We start from the raw sequence: 16,401 nt of genomic DNA on the forward strand, positions 1-16,401 counted from the left end.
ATACAAATAGATCGTAAATGTATACTGTAGTTTATTCTAACTACTGTATATGTGCTTGTGTGGTCAAGAGTCGATATTAACAAACTGGCTATGTGATTTGTTTTTATTTGTAAGGTCATTATGTTTATATGGAAGGATCATACAAGCGTGAAGATTGGCGAGCTGCTCTAAGATCTCCCTTCTCTCTTGCTATGAGTGGTCAAGTTAAATTTTACTATCATATGAAAGATACATTCACAGAAGAATCTGGAAAATTTGAAGTTTATTTGAGGTAGGTATGATTCTGGAAGGTTTCTGTATGTGCCATCAGTTACACTTCTGCATACGACTACATTAATCTCACCCGAGAGCATACTGAGATGTGACACTGTGACATGTTTGGCCATGACAATCTGGAAAGGACCACAAGAAAATACTTGTTAGGTAGAACGTATGAAATGAATATTGCTGAACGTATGAAATGAATATTGCTAAACATAATAATTATCTTCCATATATAGAAGACATGGTTTTGATCTGGAAGAACCGATCTGGTCCATAACTGGAAACCAAGGTGATTTTTGGCATGAAGTTGTTATTGATGTTACTCCAGAGATGACGGAGTATTACTCATTTCAGGCAAGTATCTACAAAAAATGTTTGTGTTTCAGTAAACCTACAGTACCTTACATACGGATATTGTATTCGCAGTATTTCTTTATATTTCTCTTGCTTGTGAAACCGGCTATAGAACTTGTATCTGGTCATACTAACATAATGTTGTTCGCACTAGGTGGAGTTTGTAGGAACCAGAGGACCGACATCAAAGTGTGACATTGCTTTAGACGATATATCTATTAATGTCAGTGAAACTTATCTTTTGCCAGGTAAAGACTATATTCTTAATAAATTAGTTATTTGTGTGTAAGTTTTTAGTTACTGCAGGTGATCAACAGTATAACGTAGTTTCTATTTTTCTATTTTAAGCTGTTCACATAAACCTTTTTTGTTTTCTATTTAAAAGAGCCTGTTATTCAACCAGCGTGCGGTAGTCCAAAAGTTAAGAAGAGCCGCATAGTTGGAGGGCAAACTGCAACATATGGTAGTTGGCCGTGGATGGCAAGTATAAGGATTAAATACTGGTCAACTTACTTTCATATCTGTGGTGGTACTCTGATTAGTGACCAATGGATTGCTACGGCTGGTCACTGTCTTGGGTAAATTATTTTAGTAATTTTAGAAGAAAATCGTACGCGTAACAAAACAAATGGTAAGGACCATTTTATCTAAGCTATTGTTATTAATTTCAGCCATTACATTTTTTTCTCTCTAATTTTCACAGCTCCATGACGGAATCTGAAATTAATTCAATGCTGATCGTCGTTGGTGCACACAGCACGTTTGGTGGTGATGAATTCGAGCAGACGTTCAAAGTTGCGGATTACATCATACATCCAGGTTACACAAAATATCTTGACAGCGACATTGCACTCATCAAATTGGACCAACCAGTGATATTTACCGACTATGTTAATCATGTATGCGTTAGAAATGAAACCTTTCCACCAGAGTACGAGTGCACTGTAACTGGATGGGGAGATACACAAGGTGAGGGCTTACATTGCACTAGTCCCTTTGAACTGCCAATTTCTTGTTCTTTCCATTCAAGTATGCTTAAGCTGATTTGTGCGGCAAGCTGGTATGATACAAAAACAGCGACGAAGATGATGATGAATAAATAATAATCATATTAAGTTGAGAATATAATGACTGATAAAAACGATTACATGTTATTGTATTGATGACTAGATATTACGATAACATAGAGTGGTCACTAGTGATTGTAGTTGCTCTGTAATCAGTCACTAATTTGATATGCTTTCTTCAGGACCTTCAACTGATAGCTTTTACCTGAACAAGGTGGAAGTTAAAATAATAGACAATGACAAATGTAACAAACGAGATTGGTACAATGGTGGCGTTACTAAAGAGATGATGTGTGCAGGATATGAACAAGGAGGAAAAGATGCGTGTCAGGTAAGCTTATTTGGCCTACAATTTTGTCGACCATGTTATGAAAATAAAAATATATGCGGCTTTAGTAGTAGTTTGCTGTTGTTGAAATAGGAAGAAAGTAGGACTGTGAAAGTCGCGAAAGGCATCGATCCTTAACAAAATACAAGAACCCTGTTCGACTTATCCACTAGCTCAGAAATAAACATGGGTGTTTTGTCTTTTGGAGAACGCAAATTACTCATGAAGACCCAAGGCATATTTTAAAATATCACAGTATCACGTTTTATTACAATTTCAGGGTGATAGTGGAGGGCCTCTTGTTTGCCAACGTTCAGATGGAGACTACGATCTTGTTGGTCTTGTGAGCTGGGGCGTTGGCTGTGCAGAAGTCCAAAAGCCTGGTGTCTATACACGCGTTCAGTCATATATATCTTGGATTGAAAATACCATTAATCCATATTGATTCGTAGAAGACTGCAAGCTTTTAACTATTTTTAATCAAATATCGTAAGTAGCACCAACATATTGCCAATTGGAAGTTCCGGTTTCTTCTCACCAATTGGATTTCGATTAATTTATTCTGACTAAATTAATAATTCATTTTTTCTTTTAGTGTTTATTTCAGTAACTTGTATCATTTTATCATAAAATTGCTATAATTATTTGAACTATCATAGTATATTTTTGGAAGTACAAATTTTCAAAAATATAGCCAAATGTTGACCCTTTCATTTTACTATATCATAATTAACATGCGCAGAATCACATAATGTGTTTTGCGCATGTTACCTCAACATATATTAAAAAAGTCGAGAACTAGTTACTTTTTCTCATTCTCACAGATTTCCTCATCTTTATCGTTTCAAATTAATTAATTAAATTTCAGTATATCACCGGGCGGTTTCGAATTAATGTTCATGCCTAATGTGTTTATAAATATAAAAGTATCTCTTCGGAGATCCCGCCTCGTGAATAAGAATACTGAAAGATGAGGGCGTATCAATTTGATCTCTGGCGTGCGTACAACTGCTGTTTATATATATATATACATATGTATGCGCATATATGGCAATATTATCGCATAATTATTGAATTTTAGATAATGGATATTTTGGGCAATTGTCGAAAAAACCACTGTACAGGACAATTTTCGAAATATGGGCAAATTTCGACACTATTATTTTTTACATAACTAGTTACTATGGCTCTATAAGATCATAATAACACAATATATGCGCATATTTGGTAATATTATTGCATAATTATTGAATATTTAAAACGTGGATATTTTGGGCATTTTTCGAAAAATGGGCAAATTTCGACCCCTTACATAACTAATTACTATGGCTCTATAAGATCATGATAATAATGTTTATTATGCTATAGTAACCATTTATTTCAAAAGTGGTTACTTTTGACATAAATGGTTACTATAGCATATCAAACATGCGCAGAGCCGAATAATGGGTTCTGCGCATGTAAATTGTGCTATAGTAACCAGTTTTATCGAAAAATAAAAAGGTCGAAAATTTGCCATTTTTTTGCATAATAAACATGCGCAGAGTCGAATAATGGGTTCTGCGCATGTCAATTGTGCTATCATAACCATATTTGACATAAATGGTTACTATAGCATAATAAACATGCGCAGAGGCGAATGATGGGTTCTGCGCATGTCAATTGTGCTTTAGTAACCAGTTTTATTGAAAAATAAGAAGGTCGAAAATTTGCCATTTTTTGAAAAATCCCTGTACTATAGTACAGGGAAATTTTCTAAAAATGGCCGATTTTCGACCCTTTTATTTTTGGACATAAATGGTTACTATTGCATAATAAACATGCGCAGAGTCGAATAATGGGTTCTGCGCATGTCAATTGTGCTATCATAACCATATTTGACATAAATGGTTACTATAGCACAATTGATATGCGCAGAACCGATTATTCGACTCTTTTCAATTTTTTTTTTTTTCAATTCAAAGTAACATTTATTTTCTTCAAAATAAAACAGTCAACAAAATGATGTAAAAAAAGGTAATATGATTGAAGAAGGCATGATCAAAAAAGCAAAAAGCTTGTGCCAGACATGCCTAAACAAAGATTAGATAAAAACAACACGAAAAAAGAAAATAAATAAATAAATAAATTTAAAAAATTAAGAAATAACAATATAAAAAATTTACATAACATGAGCATGTTTATTATGCTATAGTAACCATTTATGTCAAAAGTAGTTAATTTTGACGTAAATGGTTACTATAGCATAATAAACATGCGCAGAGGCGAATGATGGGTTCTGCGCATGTCAATTGTGATATAGTAGCCAGTTTTATTGAAAAATAAGAAGGTCGAAAATCTGCCATTTTTTGAAAAATCCCTGTACTATAGTACAGGGAAATTTTCTAAAAATGGCCGATTTTCGACCCTTTTATTTTTTGACATAAATGGTTACTATTGCATAATAAACATGCGCAGAGTCGAATAATGGGTTCTGCGCATGTCAATTGTGCTATAATAACCATATTTAACAAATTGTTACTATAGTACAATTGACATGCGCATAACCCATTATTTGACTCTGCGCATGTTTATTATGCTATAGTAACCATTTATGTCAAAAGTGGTTACTTTTGACGTAAATGGTTACTATAGCATAATAAACATGCGCAGAGGTGAATAATGAGTTCTACGCATGTTAATTGTGCTATAGTAACCAGTTTTATTGAAAAATAAAAAGGTCGAAAATTGGCCATTTTTTTGAAAAAATCCCTGTACTTATAGTACAGGGAAATTTTTGAAAAATGGCCGATTTTTTACCATTTTATTTTTTGACATAAATGGTTACTACTGCATAATAAACATGCGTAGAGACGAATAATGGGTTCTGCGAATGTCAATTGTGCTATAGTAACCAGTTTTGACATAAATGGTCTTTAGCATAATAAACATGCGCAGAGTCGACTAATGGGTTCTGCGCATGTTAATTGTGCTATAGTAACCAGTTTTATCGAAAAATAAAAAGGTCGAAAATTGGCCATTTCAAAAAAATTTCCGATTTTTTACCCTTTAATTTTTTGACATAAATGGTTACTATTGCATAATAAACATGCGCAGAGTCGAATAATGGGTTCTACGCATGTAAATTGTGCTATCATAACCATATTTGACATAAATGGTTACTATAGCACAATTGACATGCGCAGAACCCATTATTCGACTCTGCGCATGTTTATTATGCTATAGTAACCATTTATGTCAAAAGTGGTTACTTTTGACGTAAATGGTTACTACTATAGCATAATAAACATGCGCAGAGGCTAATAATGGGTTCTGCGCATATTAATTGTGCTATAGTAACCAGTTTTATCGAAAAATAAAAAGGTAAAAAATTGGCCAATTTTTTGAAAAAATCCCTGTACAGGGAAATTTTTGAAAAATGGCCGATTTTCGACCCTTTTATTTTTTGACATGAAAAGTTACTATTGCATAATAAACATGCGCAGCGACTAATAATGGGTTCTGCGCAAGTCAATTGTGCTATAGTAACCAGTTTTGACATAAATGGATACTTTAGCACAATTGACATGTTAATTGTGCTATAGTAACCAGTTTTATCGAAAAATAAAAAGGTCGAAAATTTGCCATTTTTTGGAAAAAATCCCTGTAGGGATTTGTGCAGGAAAATTTTTGAAAAATGGCCGATTTTCAACCCTTTTATTTTTTGACATAAATGGTTATTATTGCATAATAAACATGCGCAGAGACGAATAATGGGTTCTGCACATGTCAATTGTGCTATAGTAACCAGTTTTGACATAAAATGGTTACTATAGCATAATAAAGATACGCAGAGGCGAATAATGGGTTCTGCGCATGTCAATTGTGCTATAGTAACCACTTTTTTCGAAAAATAAAAAGGTCGAAAAATGGACAAATTTCGACCCTTTTATTTTTTTACATACAGTAACTAGTTACTATGGCTCTATAAGATCATAATTACACAATATATGCGCATATTTGGCAATATTATTGCATAATTATTGAATTTTAAAAAGTGGATATTTTGGGCATTTTTCGAAAAATGGGCAAATTTCGACCCTCTTATTTTTTACATAACTAGGCTATGGCTCTATAAGATCATAATAACAATATATGCACATATATGGCAATATTATCAAATAATTTTTGAATTTTAGAAAGTAGATATTTTGGCCATTTTTGTCGGAACTCAGGTATGGGGTTTTTTTAAATTTTCCATATTGAAATGAAATGACCATATCTGACCATTTTATTTTGCCATCATTTGTTACTATATACTATGAAAATGTCAACCCTTTTATCTGTTGACATAACTGGTTAAGTATGATGCTATATGATAACTGTGCATATACCAGCAGGTACTATTAACAATATGGGTAGTGTGGTAACATGCATAGAAAAAAATAGAATCTGCACATTTTTTTACCTATTTTATTTTGGGAGATTTTTGGAAAAGTCTATATGATTTGGTCAAAAAATAGACAATACCGTCACTAGTTAAACATTATACATCAATAAATAATATACATACTGATATCAATTTCATCTGTTTCATACACCTTTTGTTTATATAATAAATATTTCAATAAATATATTTTCCAACATTTGACCTGTTGCAATTGTCATATTGATGGCATTACTTGAAGCTGTACATATGGCCATTGAATATTTAGCTCGGCCCTCAAATTAGCTTGGCACTCAATTAGCTCGGCCTTCAATCACCAAGTAAATTACCAATAAATGGTTCAACAGGCTCAACAGAATCATTTTCCGCCCCAGCATCACCTGTCAGCAATTCGTCATCATCATCGTCGTCTTCTTCTTCATCTCCTAAGAACTCTTCCTGCTGTCCATAACTCAATGTTGTCTTCAGAATATCAACTTCGATTGGAAACACATCAGCATCTTTCATCTGTGTGTGACTGTCTTTGTGATACTGAGCAAATGTGGACACTAAACGTTGCAACTGGAACACAATATCTTGAACTGAAGAAGATAATACATTTTTTTCTCATTCACCATTTAATAAATTCCAGTATAGATTGGATATATACATAAATACATCTTGTTATCTTTATTTGCTAAGAAAACCTTCATACAATAAAATTCAACGGCAGCTAAAGGCTGAATTATTACATTTTTACAGTAAAATGACATTTACAATCAAAATTTTATAGCAAAAGAGAGGATGGTTAAACACTGGACTAATTAGTAAGTAATCTTGTTTAAAATGGCAACTGTGTACATTTGTTTTTACATGTTTTCTTTAAATTGTTCATTATTATGCCTAAAGGTAATTGGGGAATCTGCCTTAATAGTGTAATTGACTTGTCAAAAAACACACAGAGAGAAGTCATATAACATACCATGTTTTTGATCAAGTAGCTCCATCTTTACCATGACATCTGACCTCATTTTGGCAAATCTTGCTCTTGCTTCTTGACGACAACGAAGAATCAACCTAAGCGAGAAAATTAATATTTAATTAATATTTCTGTGGGAATATTTTTTTCCAAAGATATTATCAAAGTATTTAAATGAAGTGATTTTACACAAACAAGTGGGCCTATCAATATGCAACTGCTTATAGACATACTGACTGCAAATACAGTATTGACTAATTGAAACAACAACCCCATGACAGTAAAGTGCCTTCCAGTGCCAGCCAGAAACTGCTAATGTGCATTGCATCAAACTGAAATGCTATAGCGATGGCGCTGCATTATATATAAAAAAAATCCTACCTGTATTCATAATTGCCTGTCTCTACCCTGTAAAGGGGTTCTCCAAGAGCAGCGTATGCATACTCCTCATCATCCATCTCTTTTACCTTTAAACAGTATGACTATAAAAAAACAAACATAAACTTAAGTTCTAAGAACTGCAGTACTGTATACTCGCATTCAATTCAAGGGCTAAATTTAGTACAAGGTTGATAAGCAATATATACTATACTCAGCTGAGCTGGCTAATCTACCTTCACCTGTGTTAAGTAGGCAAGTGGACCGGAAAAGCGGAGCTTAAGGAGTGACCAAATATAAAGCTCTGTCTACATTATCAAACGGTGATGTGCCCAAATATGGTAGTGATATGCCCAAATATGGTAGTAGTGATATACCTAAAAATCCATAAAACCTTACCAGATATTCAAACTTTGCATCAGCATATTTTCTTATTGTGAGTCTTGTGTCTGGAATGGCTTTACTAAGGAATGTTCCAAGGTCTGCTAGCATCTAAAAAAAAAACAAGAGTCATACTGTAAAAACAAAAAATGCTGTATTCCGTGTTCTAATTCCTATGTAACAACAATTGAATGACTCTCAAAGACATTCTGCAAGATGACGGTCATCACACAGATACAGTATGTCAACTGCAGGATAGGTAAAGTAATAGACATTAAACTTACTGGCTTGACAGTTCTAAGTAGTCTTATTCCATACTTCTCTACAGTACGATGAGCATCGCCAAACTTTATAAACGCTTCACATGCCTTTGGTTGTGGTTCACGAGCACCGATAACGGCAAACAAATCTCCAAATGCTGAAAGCAAAGATATATACTTCTTTAAATTCTGTAGAATCCTCTAGGGCTAGCTGACATAGTGTACTACACTAATATCATAGGGATGTAGCTACAGAATGATTTGAGTGGATTCACATATTAAAACTTCTTTAAATTCTCTCAAATCTTCTAGGCCTAGCTGACATCAAGTCCTAATACCACAGAGACGTAGATACAGAATGCTTTAGAGCGGATGCACAAGGTGCAACTAGAAGATTTTAAAAAGGCTTCAGTTGGTAGTGAGAAATAAAACACCATGAGAACAAACTGGTGTCTGTCGAATTACTAACTAACATAAATAATTCCATTACCATTCTCATTCATAGGTATATTGAAAGTTAAAGAGAAATTGATAATTTTCTTACCTTTGTGCGTTTGTGACATGTCGTAGAAAGATCGTAAAAGTCTCTTGGAATGTTCCATCAGGCCTTTGTACATGTTGTGTGTTCTCTCTAATTCTTCAAGCTTTTTAACAAGTAAATCTGAAATCAATTTAAAATAAGCTACTTGTTTTAAATCTGAAATTATATAGTAGAATAAAAGGTTTTAGTACACCATTGTCTTTATGTTATGTGGAAAGTAATGTTATGTGGAAAACTCTCTGTCAACAAAATGTACAATTGCAATGGTTTGATTGTTCATTCAGAGACTGTATTGTAAACAGCAAACATTCTACTAAAAACAACTACAGTACTTTGCACATCACAAATATCCCACAAAACTTGGGTTACTGTAAGCTTCCCTGTGATACAAACTTACCATTGCACAGAATGGCTCTGCTTAGGCCTAGAGCATCGGCAGTAGAGGAACTAAGGTGTTCTACAACCCTATGCTTTGCTTTTTTCATTACAATATCCAGCGTTTTTCCTTGCTTCGGATCAGCCTGTAGCTTATTATAGTTAATGACAACATCGCTCTGAAAAAATAAATTAATATGCAGAATAATATGCAGTAATAACTAACTACTAATATGATGAATACTGTACACATAGCACACAGTTGTACAATAGTAAAATCAGTGGTGTAACGCAGAGCCCTAAGGTCCCTGGTTTAGGAAACCTAAGTGGCCCTTCAAGTTCCAACACTGGAGGCGTTTTTAGCCTTTTTCGGCATATTTTAATACCTGTTTTTTCCTCTGGGCACTGCTCAGGGGCTCATGGATTTAGAAAGTGAGTGCTCATAGCTTTTACGCCACTGGGTAAAATACATAAATTCATCGTACAGCATGCCCTAATAATATGACATATCGTTTGTACAGTAGTAAAATTCATCATACAGTACCTTAACACCTTGGATTGTCCTTGCAACCTCAACTTTGGTACGACCTTTGACTGATTTGCCATTCACTCCAACAATCTCATCTCCTGCAGCAAGAGTGCCATCCTTAGAGGCCGGCGTGTTGTCAAACACCTGTACAATGTATAAACAAGGACACATGGGGGCACCGCCACCAATACTGATCCCAATGAGATTTTGTGCATCTTTCTTCAATGTTACACTTCCTGGGATAGCATCCATGCCCCTAATTTAAAAAGAAAATTTCTAATAAAGAAACAAGTTCAATATAATCAGAAATACATGCTATACTATATTTATAATGTCAAATAGTCACACTGTAAATAAATAGCTTCTTCACATCCAAAATAATTCAATTCAGGCTTTGTTTTGATTTATTAAATTTTCAGGTTACTATGTAATCTTATTATACAGTGCCATTGCTCAAGTCTATTCTGAATGACATCACTAAGATTTTGTTCTCAAAAATATTCCTTGATATATTGAAATAAACTTTGAGCTAATGTACTTGTAGACTGTTAATGTTTAGTAAAAGGAATGTTTGTTACTAAGGTAGGTAAAGCATGTAAAAACATAAACACATACAGTACTGTACAACATGTAATTTGACAAACAAAGACTACCTAATATTAATAATAAATCCAAAGTATTAAAATTAAAGCTCTTACCATTGTATTTTGTTAATCATTAAATACTGTAGACTGTAACTGGCATTAGGTATTAATTAACACAACCCATAAATAATGCAGGCAAAGAGCAAAAGCATCACAGTGAACATAGTATTAATGCTATACTGTACAGTATACTCTATTATACAGTATATTATTACTGAAATAAGAAAAATGGACCGCAAATATTCCCTAATGTACAGTACAGTAGCACTACTGTATATCTTGTTCAAGATTGTACCTGTACATACCGCATGCAAACTAGTAAAACCCCAAATCATCACAACTTGTCCTCAGCAAGCTATACTACTGAATGACTTTTGACCTTTTTTAACTTGTTATACAGTACACTAGGATGAATTTACATTGAACACAGATTAAAATAACCAGTTGAATTGCATGATGCTTACATTGGAAATAAATTTTCTTATTGATCTCACTGATACTTTGTTCAATGGAAACCACCTTATGTATATGTTAATCGTAATAATTATGCAAATCCACATGCAACAAGTAATGTTTTTAGTATTACCATCCATGGTGATGACCCTAATGAACCACACATCCAAATCCCTTGCTTAAACCAAATAAGTGTCACTCACTGTTTATCCTCTACAGCGATAAAACCATCGTTATTTTTTATAATTTCCAACGGCATTGTTTCAATATTTTACTAATTGTCGATTTTGATTCAGATTGTAAGATTCTGCAAACTTTTTATGGCTCTGTACAACTTCCGAAATCCGTATTTCTCTATCAGATTATTCTGTTAAATGCAAGCAAGCTTTCTAGGTTAAATTTATTATCACTTCACCTCATTGGCAGTAATTATGGCCCAATAATAATAATATTTTCTGTATTTACTCTAGAATTACAATCAGTAAATCACATTTTATTCACACAAGCAACAAAACAAATGAGATATAATTATTATAAATATCAAACTCTAGGTAGTTTAGGCCTAGGCCTTATAATACAGCATGCTACTGACAATACATACTACTGTACAATGAATGAGGTGTAAAATACTAGGCTATCTATATGACTCCTCATTCACTCTACACATACGTAAATAATAATACAGTAGGCCTACTACTACTAGGCCTAGCCTAGATATAATATAATTATAATTATTATTCATTAATTATAATACTTTTATTAACTCGCATGCGACTAAATAAAACATAAATATGCCTACTGTATATCAACCATGACAGGATGGAATAGCTAATCATATAGATAGTAGACTAAAAGGATGGTCTTTCCAAATACGATTTACTGGCTAGGCTAGGCACACCAAATTAGATACTTTGTTTAGCAGGTCGAACGTCGTCAGCTCCGCTGTCGATGATGATGAACTGAATGAATTGTCAAAATACAGGCTTAGCTTAGCGGTCATATATATGGCCTAGCAAAATTCCCATTAGAAGTATTAAGGACTTACCGTAACATTTTGATAACCTGCAATTATGTACTTCTTTGTCAACACAATAAACAGAATACTTACATGCGGTCTTCTTCTAAGTCAAAGTCCATAATTTTATCGTCAAATAAACTTCACTTTTGGGAATGTTTATTTAGACGCGACACGTACGTACGTCATCTCTCATCGCAGGTATATAAACTATACCATACTGGCGAGTAAATCATGTTTTACTTTTTAAACCTCGCAACGTCTGGTTGAAAAGGCTACTCGGACCAATAATTTCTATTAGCCTAGGGGTTATTGCGATTTGGACGTTTCTGATTGGCTGTAGCCATGGACTATATTGATTAACACTGTTCTGATTGGTTGTAGCTTTGAATACATCTTCTCGGAACTCGTCCTTAATACAATAGCAATTTAGCACAGTGTTTTACTATATAACCAGATAAATAATAGGAAACATTTAATAATTTGATAAATGACATTTAAATAGCAATTTAGGTAAATGTCTTTTGAAATGAAATTAAATAAATTATAACCAATTTGGTTAGAGTAAAACACAATGATAAAGAATAGGAAACATTTAATAATATGATAAATTACATTTACATAGCAATTTAGCACTGTGTTGTACTATAACCAATTTGGTTAGAGTAAAACACAATGATAAAGAATAAGAAACATTTAATAACATGATAAATGACATTTAGCAATTTAGCACTGTGTTTTACTATAACCAATTTGGTTAGAGTAAAGCACAATGATAAAGAATAGGAAACATTTAATAACATGATAAATGACATTCACATAGCAATTTACCACTGTGTTTTACTATAACCAATCAGATTAGAGTAAAACACAATGATAAAGAATAGGAAACATTTAATAATATGATATATAACATTTACATAGCAATTTAGCACTGTGTTTTACTATAACCAATTTGATTAGAGTAAAACACAACGATAAAGAATAGGAAACATTTAATAACATGATAAATTACATTTACATAGCAATTTATCACTGTGTTTTACTATAACCAATTTGGTTAGAGTAAAACACAATGATAAAGAATAGGAAACATTTAATAATATGATAAATTACATTTACATAGCAATTTATCACTGTGTTTTACTATAACCAATTTGGTTAGAGTAAAACACAATGATAAAGAATAAGAAACATTTAATAACATGATAAATGACATTTACATAGCAATTTAGCACTGTGTTTTACTATAACCAATTTGGTTAGAGTAAAGCACAATGATAAAGAATAGGAAACATTTAATAACATGATAAATGACATTCACATAGCAATTTAGCACTGTGTTTTACTATAACCAATCAGATTAGAGTAAAACACAATGATAAAGAATAGGAAACATTTAATAATATGATATATAACATTTACATAGCAATTTAGCACTGTGTTTTACTATAACCAATTTGATTAGAGTAAAACTCAACGATAAAGAATAGGAAACATTTAATAACATGATAAATTACATTTACATAGCAATTTATCACTGTGTTTTACTATAACCAATTTGGTTAGAGTAAAACACAATGATAAAGAATAGGAAACATTTAATAATATGATAAATTACATTTACATAGCAATTTATCACTGTGTTTTATTATAACCAATTTGGTTAGAGTAAAACACAATGATAAAGAATAGGAATTTAATAATATGATATATAACATTTACATAGCAATTTAGCACTGTGTTTTACTATAACCAATTTGGTTATGGTAAAGCACAATGATAAAGAATAGGAAACATTTAAAAATATGATAAATGACATTCACATAGCAATTTAGCACTGTGTTTTACTATACCAATTTGATTAGAGTAAAACACAATGATAAAGAATATGAAACATTTAATAATATGATAAGTTGCTAGCACTGTGTTTTACTATACCAATTTAGTTTTGGATAAAGAATATGAATTTAAAGAATGGATATAATATGATATGATACAATATGATTTTCTCCCAATTAGTAAGACATTTTGGAATACTGCGTGCGTAGTGCACCTAACAAGATCATGTTCGCTATTTAAAACTCACATTTTAAAACCGTAAACGCATAAATTTGCGGACATACTCGTAAAACACACTTCCAGAGATTTAATAATTTTAACAGTACTACAAAATCCATAATATAAAGTAGTATAGATTTGTACAAAAAGAGCAGAACAATTAAATTAACTGTCATTACATCTACTGAACTGTCTCATTACATCTACTGAAAAATTCATCGCGATGAATTTATTTATAATACACCAATCAGATCACACGCAATTAGTATGGAATGCCAGTTTATGCGATGATAAAATCGCGTCGATGATGCAATGAAAATTGCGTCGATGTGATGAAAATTGCGTCGATGAATATAGTATTGATGTAATGATGTGATGAACATTGCGTCGATGAAAATTGCGTCGATGTAATGAAAATTGCGTTAATGTGATGAAAATTGCGTCGATGAAAATTGCGTCGATGAAAACTGCATCGATGAAAACTGCATCGATGAAAAAAAAAATAATTTTCATCGATGCAGTTTTCATCGATGAAAATTGCGATCTCCCTGCCGGTATGATTTGAATATGATGTCATGGATGCTGGACATCTGGATTTTATGTACTGAACTGGTGGATTAACGGAAGCAATTAGCTAGAAGATATAATGTGTCCGAAAGGACAATAATGGATCCATTGCTAAAATGTGTTGACAATAAATCACTAAAATGTTAATCAGTGCATATATTTCAACATTGTTTTAGTGCGCGATCACTGCGCGCTTGTCTATAACGCGCGCTAGCGCAAGCGGTAAACATGTTTATCATATCAAAATATTCAGAAACCGTCAATTTTTAGCAACATAATAACATTATTAACATCATTATTAACATCATCATTTACTTTACTAGTAGTCATTTTCATCATTGATTGAATTAAAACCATTTGGAATTTTTATAATCAATTAAATTCATCACATCAATTTTCATCGATGCAGTTTTCATCGACGCAATTTTCATCGATGCAGTTTTCATCGACGCAATTTTCATCGATGCAGTTTTCATCGACGCAATTTTCATCGACGCAATTTTCATCGATGCAATTTTCATCGACGCAATGTAAATTGCGTCGACGCAATCTACATTGCATCGACGCAATCTACATTGCGTCGATGCAATTTTCATCGACGCAATTTCATCATCGACGCAATTTTTATCATCGCCAAAAACTTGTGTAAAACGGCGTTCCAGAAGTGACGAATCGCATATTCGCCGTTTATTGTTGAGGCGCGTAAACAGTGTGCGCAATGCACGTTTTCTTCCCATGACGAGACGAATCGATATTCGACTCTTCGTGTGACGAATAATCGTCAAATTATAATTAATATAATTAATTAATGAAATAAGATACGCAGTTGATGTTTGCATCAATTGTTCTTTAGAATAAATACTTTCGAAATACAAAACAAAAAATGTGTGGTGAGTGACGATATGTTCAATCATGGACCTATAAATTACTAATTTATAGGTCCATGATTCAATATCTGTAGCTTCAATTCAAACATAATGTAACAGAAAATTTGAAGCGTAAAAAACGTTCGTTTACACAACACTTTTTTTATACTTTATTATTGATTATTATATTATACAGGAATACTATTTATTTCCTCATTTCTACCCAAGAATAAACAATTTTTGGATACAAAACTTTATGTGAATTACATTACCAAAATATTAAAACGAGGATAAAAAAACATCGCGTAAAATACTCGTACTCAAAAGCTTCTGAAATTTGTAGATATATGTCATGAAAAAGAAATTTGACATTCCCAATAATTTTTTTTGGCAAAAATGTAATATATGAAACATACAATTTACATAGTTTATCATTGTTTTTTATTAGAACCAATATGGTTACACAGTTAAACATAGTGATAAAGAATAGATACTTGTTAGGTTACTACCCTACCCTCTAGTTTGAAGCGACATTATAAATTCATCGAGAAAAAAAACGTATCATATTCAGAAACGTTTGACATTTTGTATAGATATGTTCAATAAGACAAAACAAATTATAAATTTCAAGACAAATCGATGATTTCCATTATTTGCATTTCACAAAATTCACACTTATGAAAGACCATACATTTTCAACATTTCCTTTTTTCTGTGTACCGAGTTTAGAAACTTTTTGAATACCAGACGTATTTTTTTGTGATGCTTTTTCATTTGAATTGTAGTATAAAATGTCATTGAAACGAGATAAAAATCATACAAGACATGTTATAATAGGTTGCTCTATATACATAACAAAATTAGTTCTTTTTTTTGGTAAGAAACGCCAATGAAGTAGAAAGTTATTTCAGATGTAGTGTGCATTTATACGTCA

The 16,401-nt window shown here is 32.5% G+C and overlaps 1 protein-coding gene across 3 annotated transcripts; it reads right to left on the minus strand.

Moving 5' to 3' along the window:
* Window positions 1–6,329: 6,329 nt before the first annotated feature.
* LOC140047630 (PRKCA-binding protein-like) lies at window positions 6,330–12,170 on the minus strand. 3 transcript variants are annotated; one of them, XM_072092668.1, is made up of 10 exons: window positions 12,067–12,165; window positions 11,162–11,325; window positions 9,877–10,117; window positions 9,355–9,511; window positions 8,961–9,077; window positions 8,441–8,574; window positions 8,175–8,267; window positions 7,779–7,879; window positions 7,401–7,495; window positions 6,330–7,020 (listed from the first exon to the last, which is right to left on the minus strand). In XM_072092668.1, exons 2-10 carry the CDS (start codon window positions 11,215–11,217, stop codon window positions 6,749–6,751), a joined length of 1,266 nt encoding a protein of 421 aa, XP_071948769.1. In that variant the 5' UTR covers window positions 11,218–11,325; window positions 12,067–12,165; the 3' UTR covers window positions 6,330–6,748. The 3 variants fall into 3 exon arrangements, with proteins under 3 accessions (XP_071948769.1, XP_071948783.1, XP_071948776.1); XM_072092682.1 differs by lacking the exon at window positions 12,067–12,165 and having other exon boundaries at window positions 11,092–11,165; XM_072092675.1 differs by lacking the exon at window positions 11,162–11,325 and having other exon boundaries at window positions 6,331–7,020; window positions 12,067–12,170.
* Between the last annotated feature and the right edge of the window lie 4,231 nt (window positions 12,171–16,401).

This window comes from Antedon mediterranea, chromosome 1, assembly GCF_964355755.1.
Source record: "Antedon mediterranea chromosome 1, ecAntMedi1.1, whole genome shotgun sequence".
NCBI lineage: Eukaryota > Metazoa > Echinodermata > Crinoidea > Comatulida > Antedonidae > Antedon > Antedon mediterranea.

What these genes read in the sequence shown, in the direction of transcription:
- LOC140047630 (XM_072092668.1), bottom strand. Translation starts at nt 11,217, where the DNA reads ATGCCGTTGGAAATTATAAAAAATAACGATGGTTTTATCGCTGTAGAG. An exon ending in TACTTAGAACTGTCAAGCCA is followed by an intron (nt 8,268 to 8,440) that starts GTAAGTTTAATG and finishes TTTTTTTTTTAG; the next exon opens with ATGCTAGCAGACCTTGGAAC. An exon ending in ACAGGCAATTATGAATACAG is followed by an intron (nt 7,496 to 7,778) that starts GTAGGATTTTTT and finishes TTTCTCGCTTAG; the next exon opens with GTTGATTCTTCGTTGTCGTC.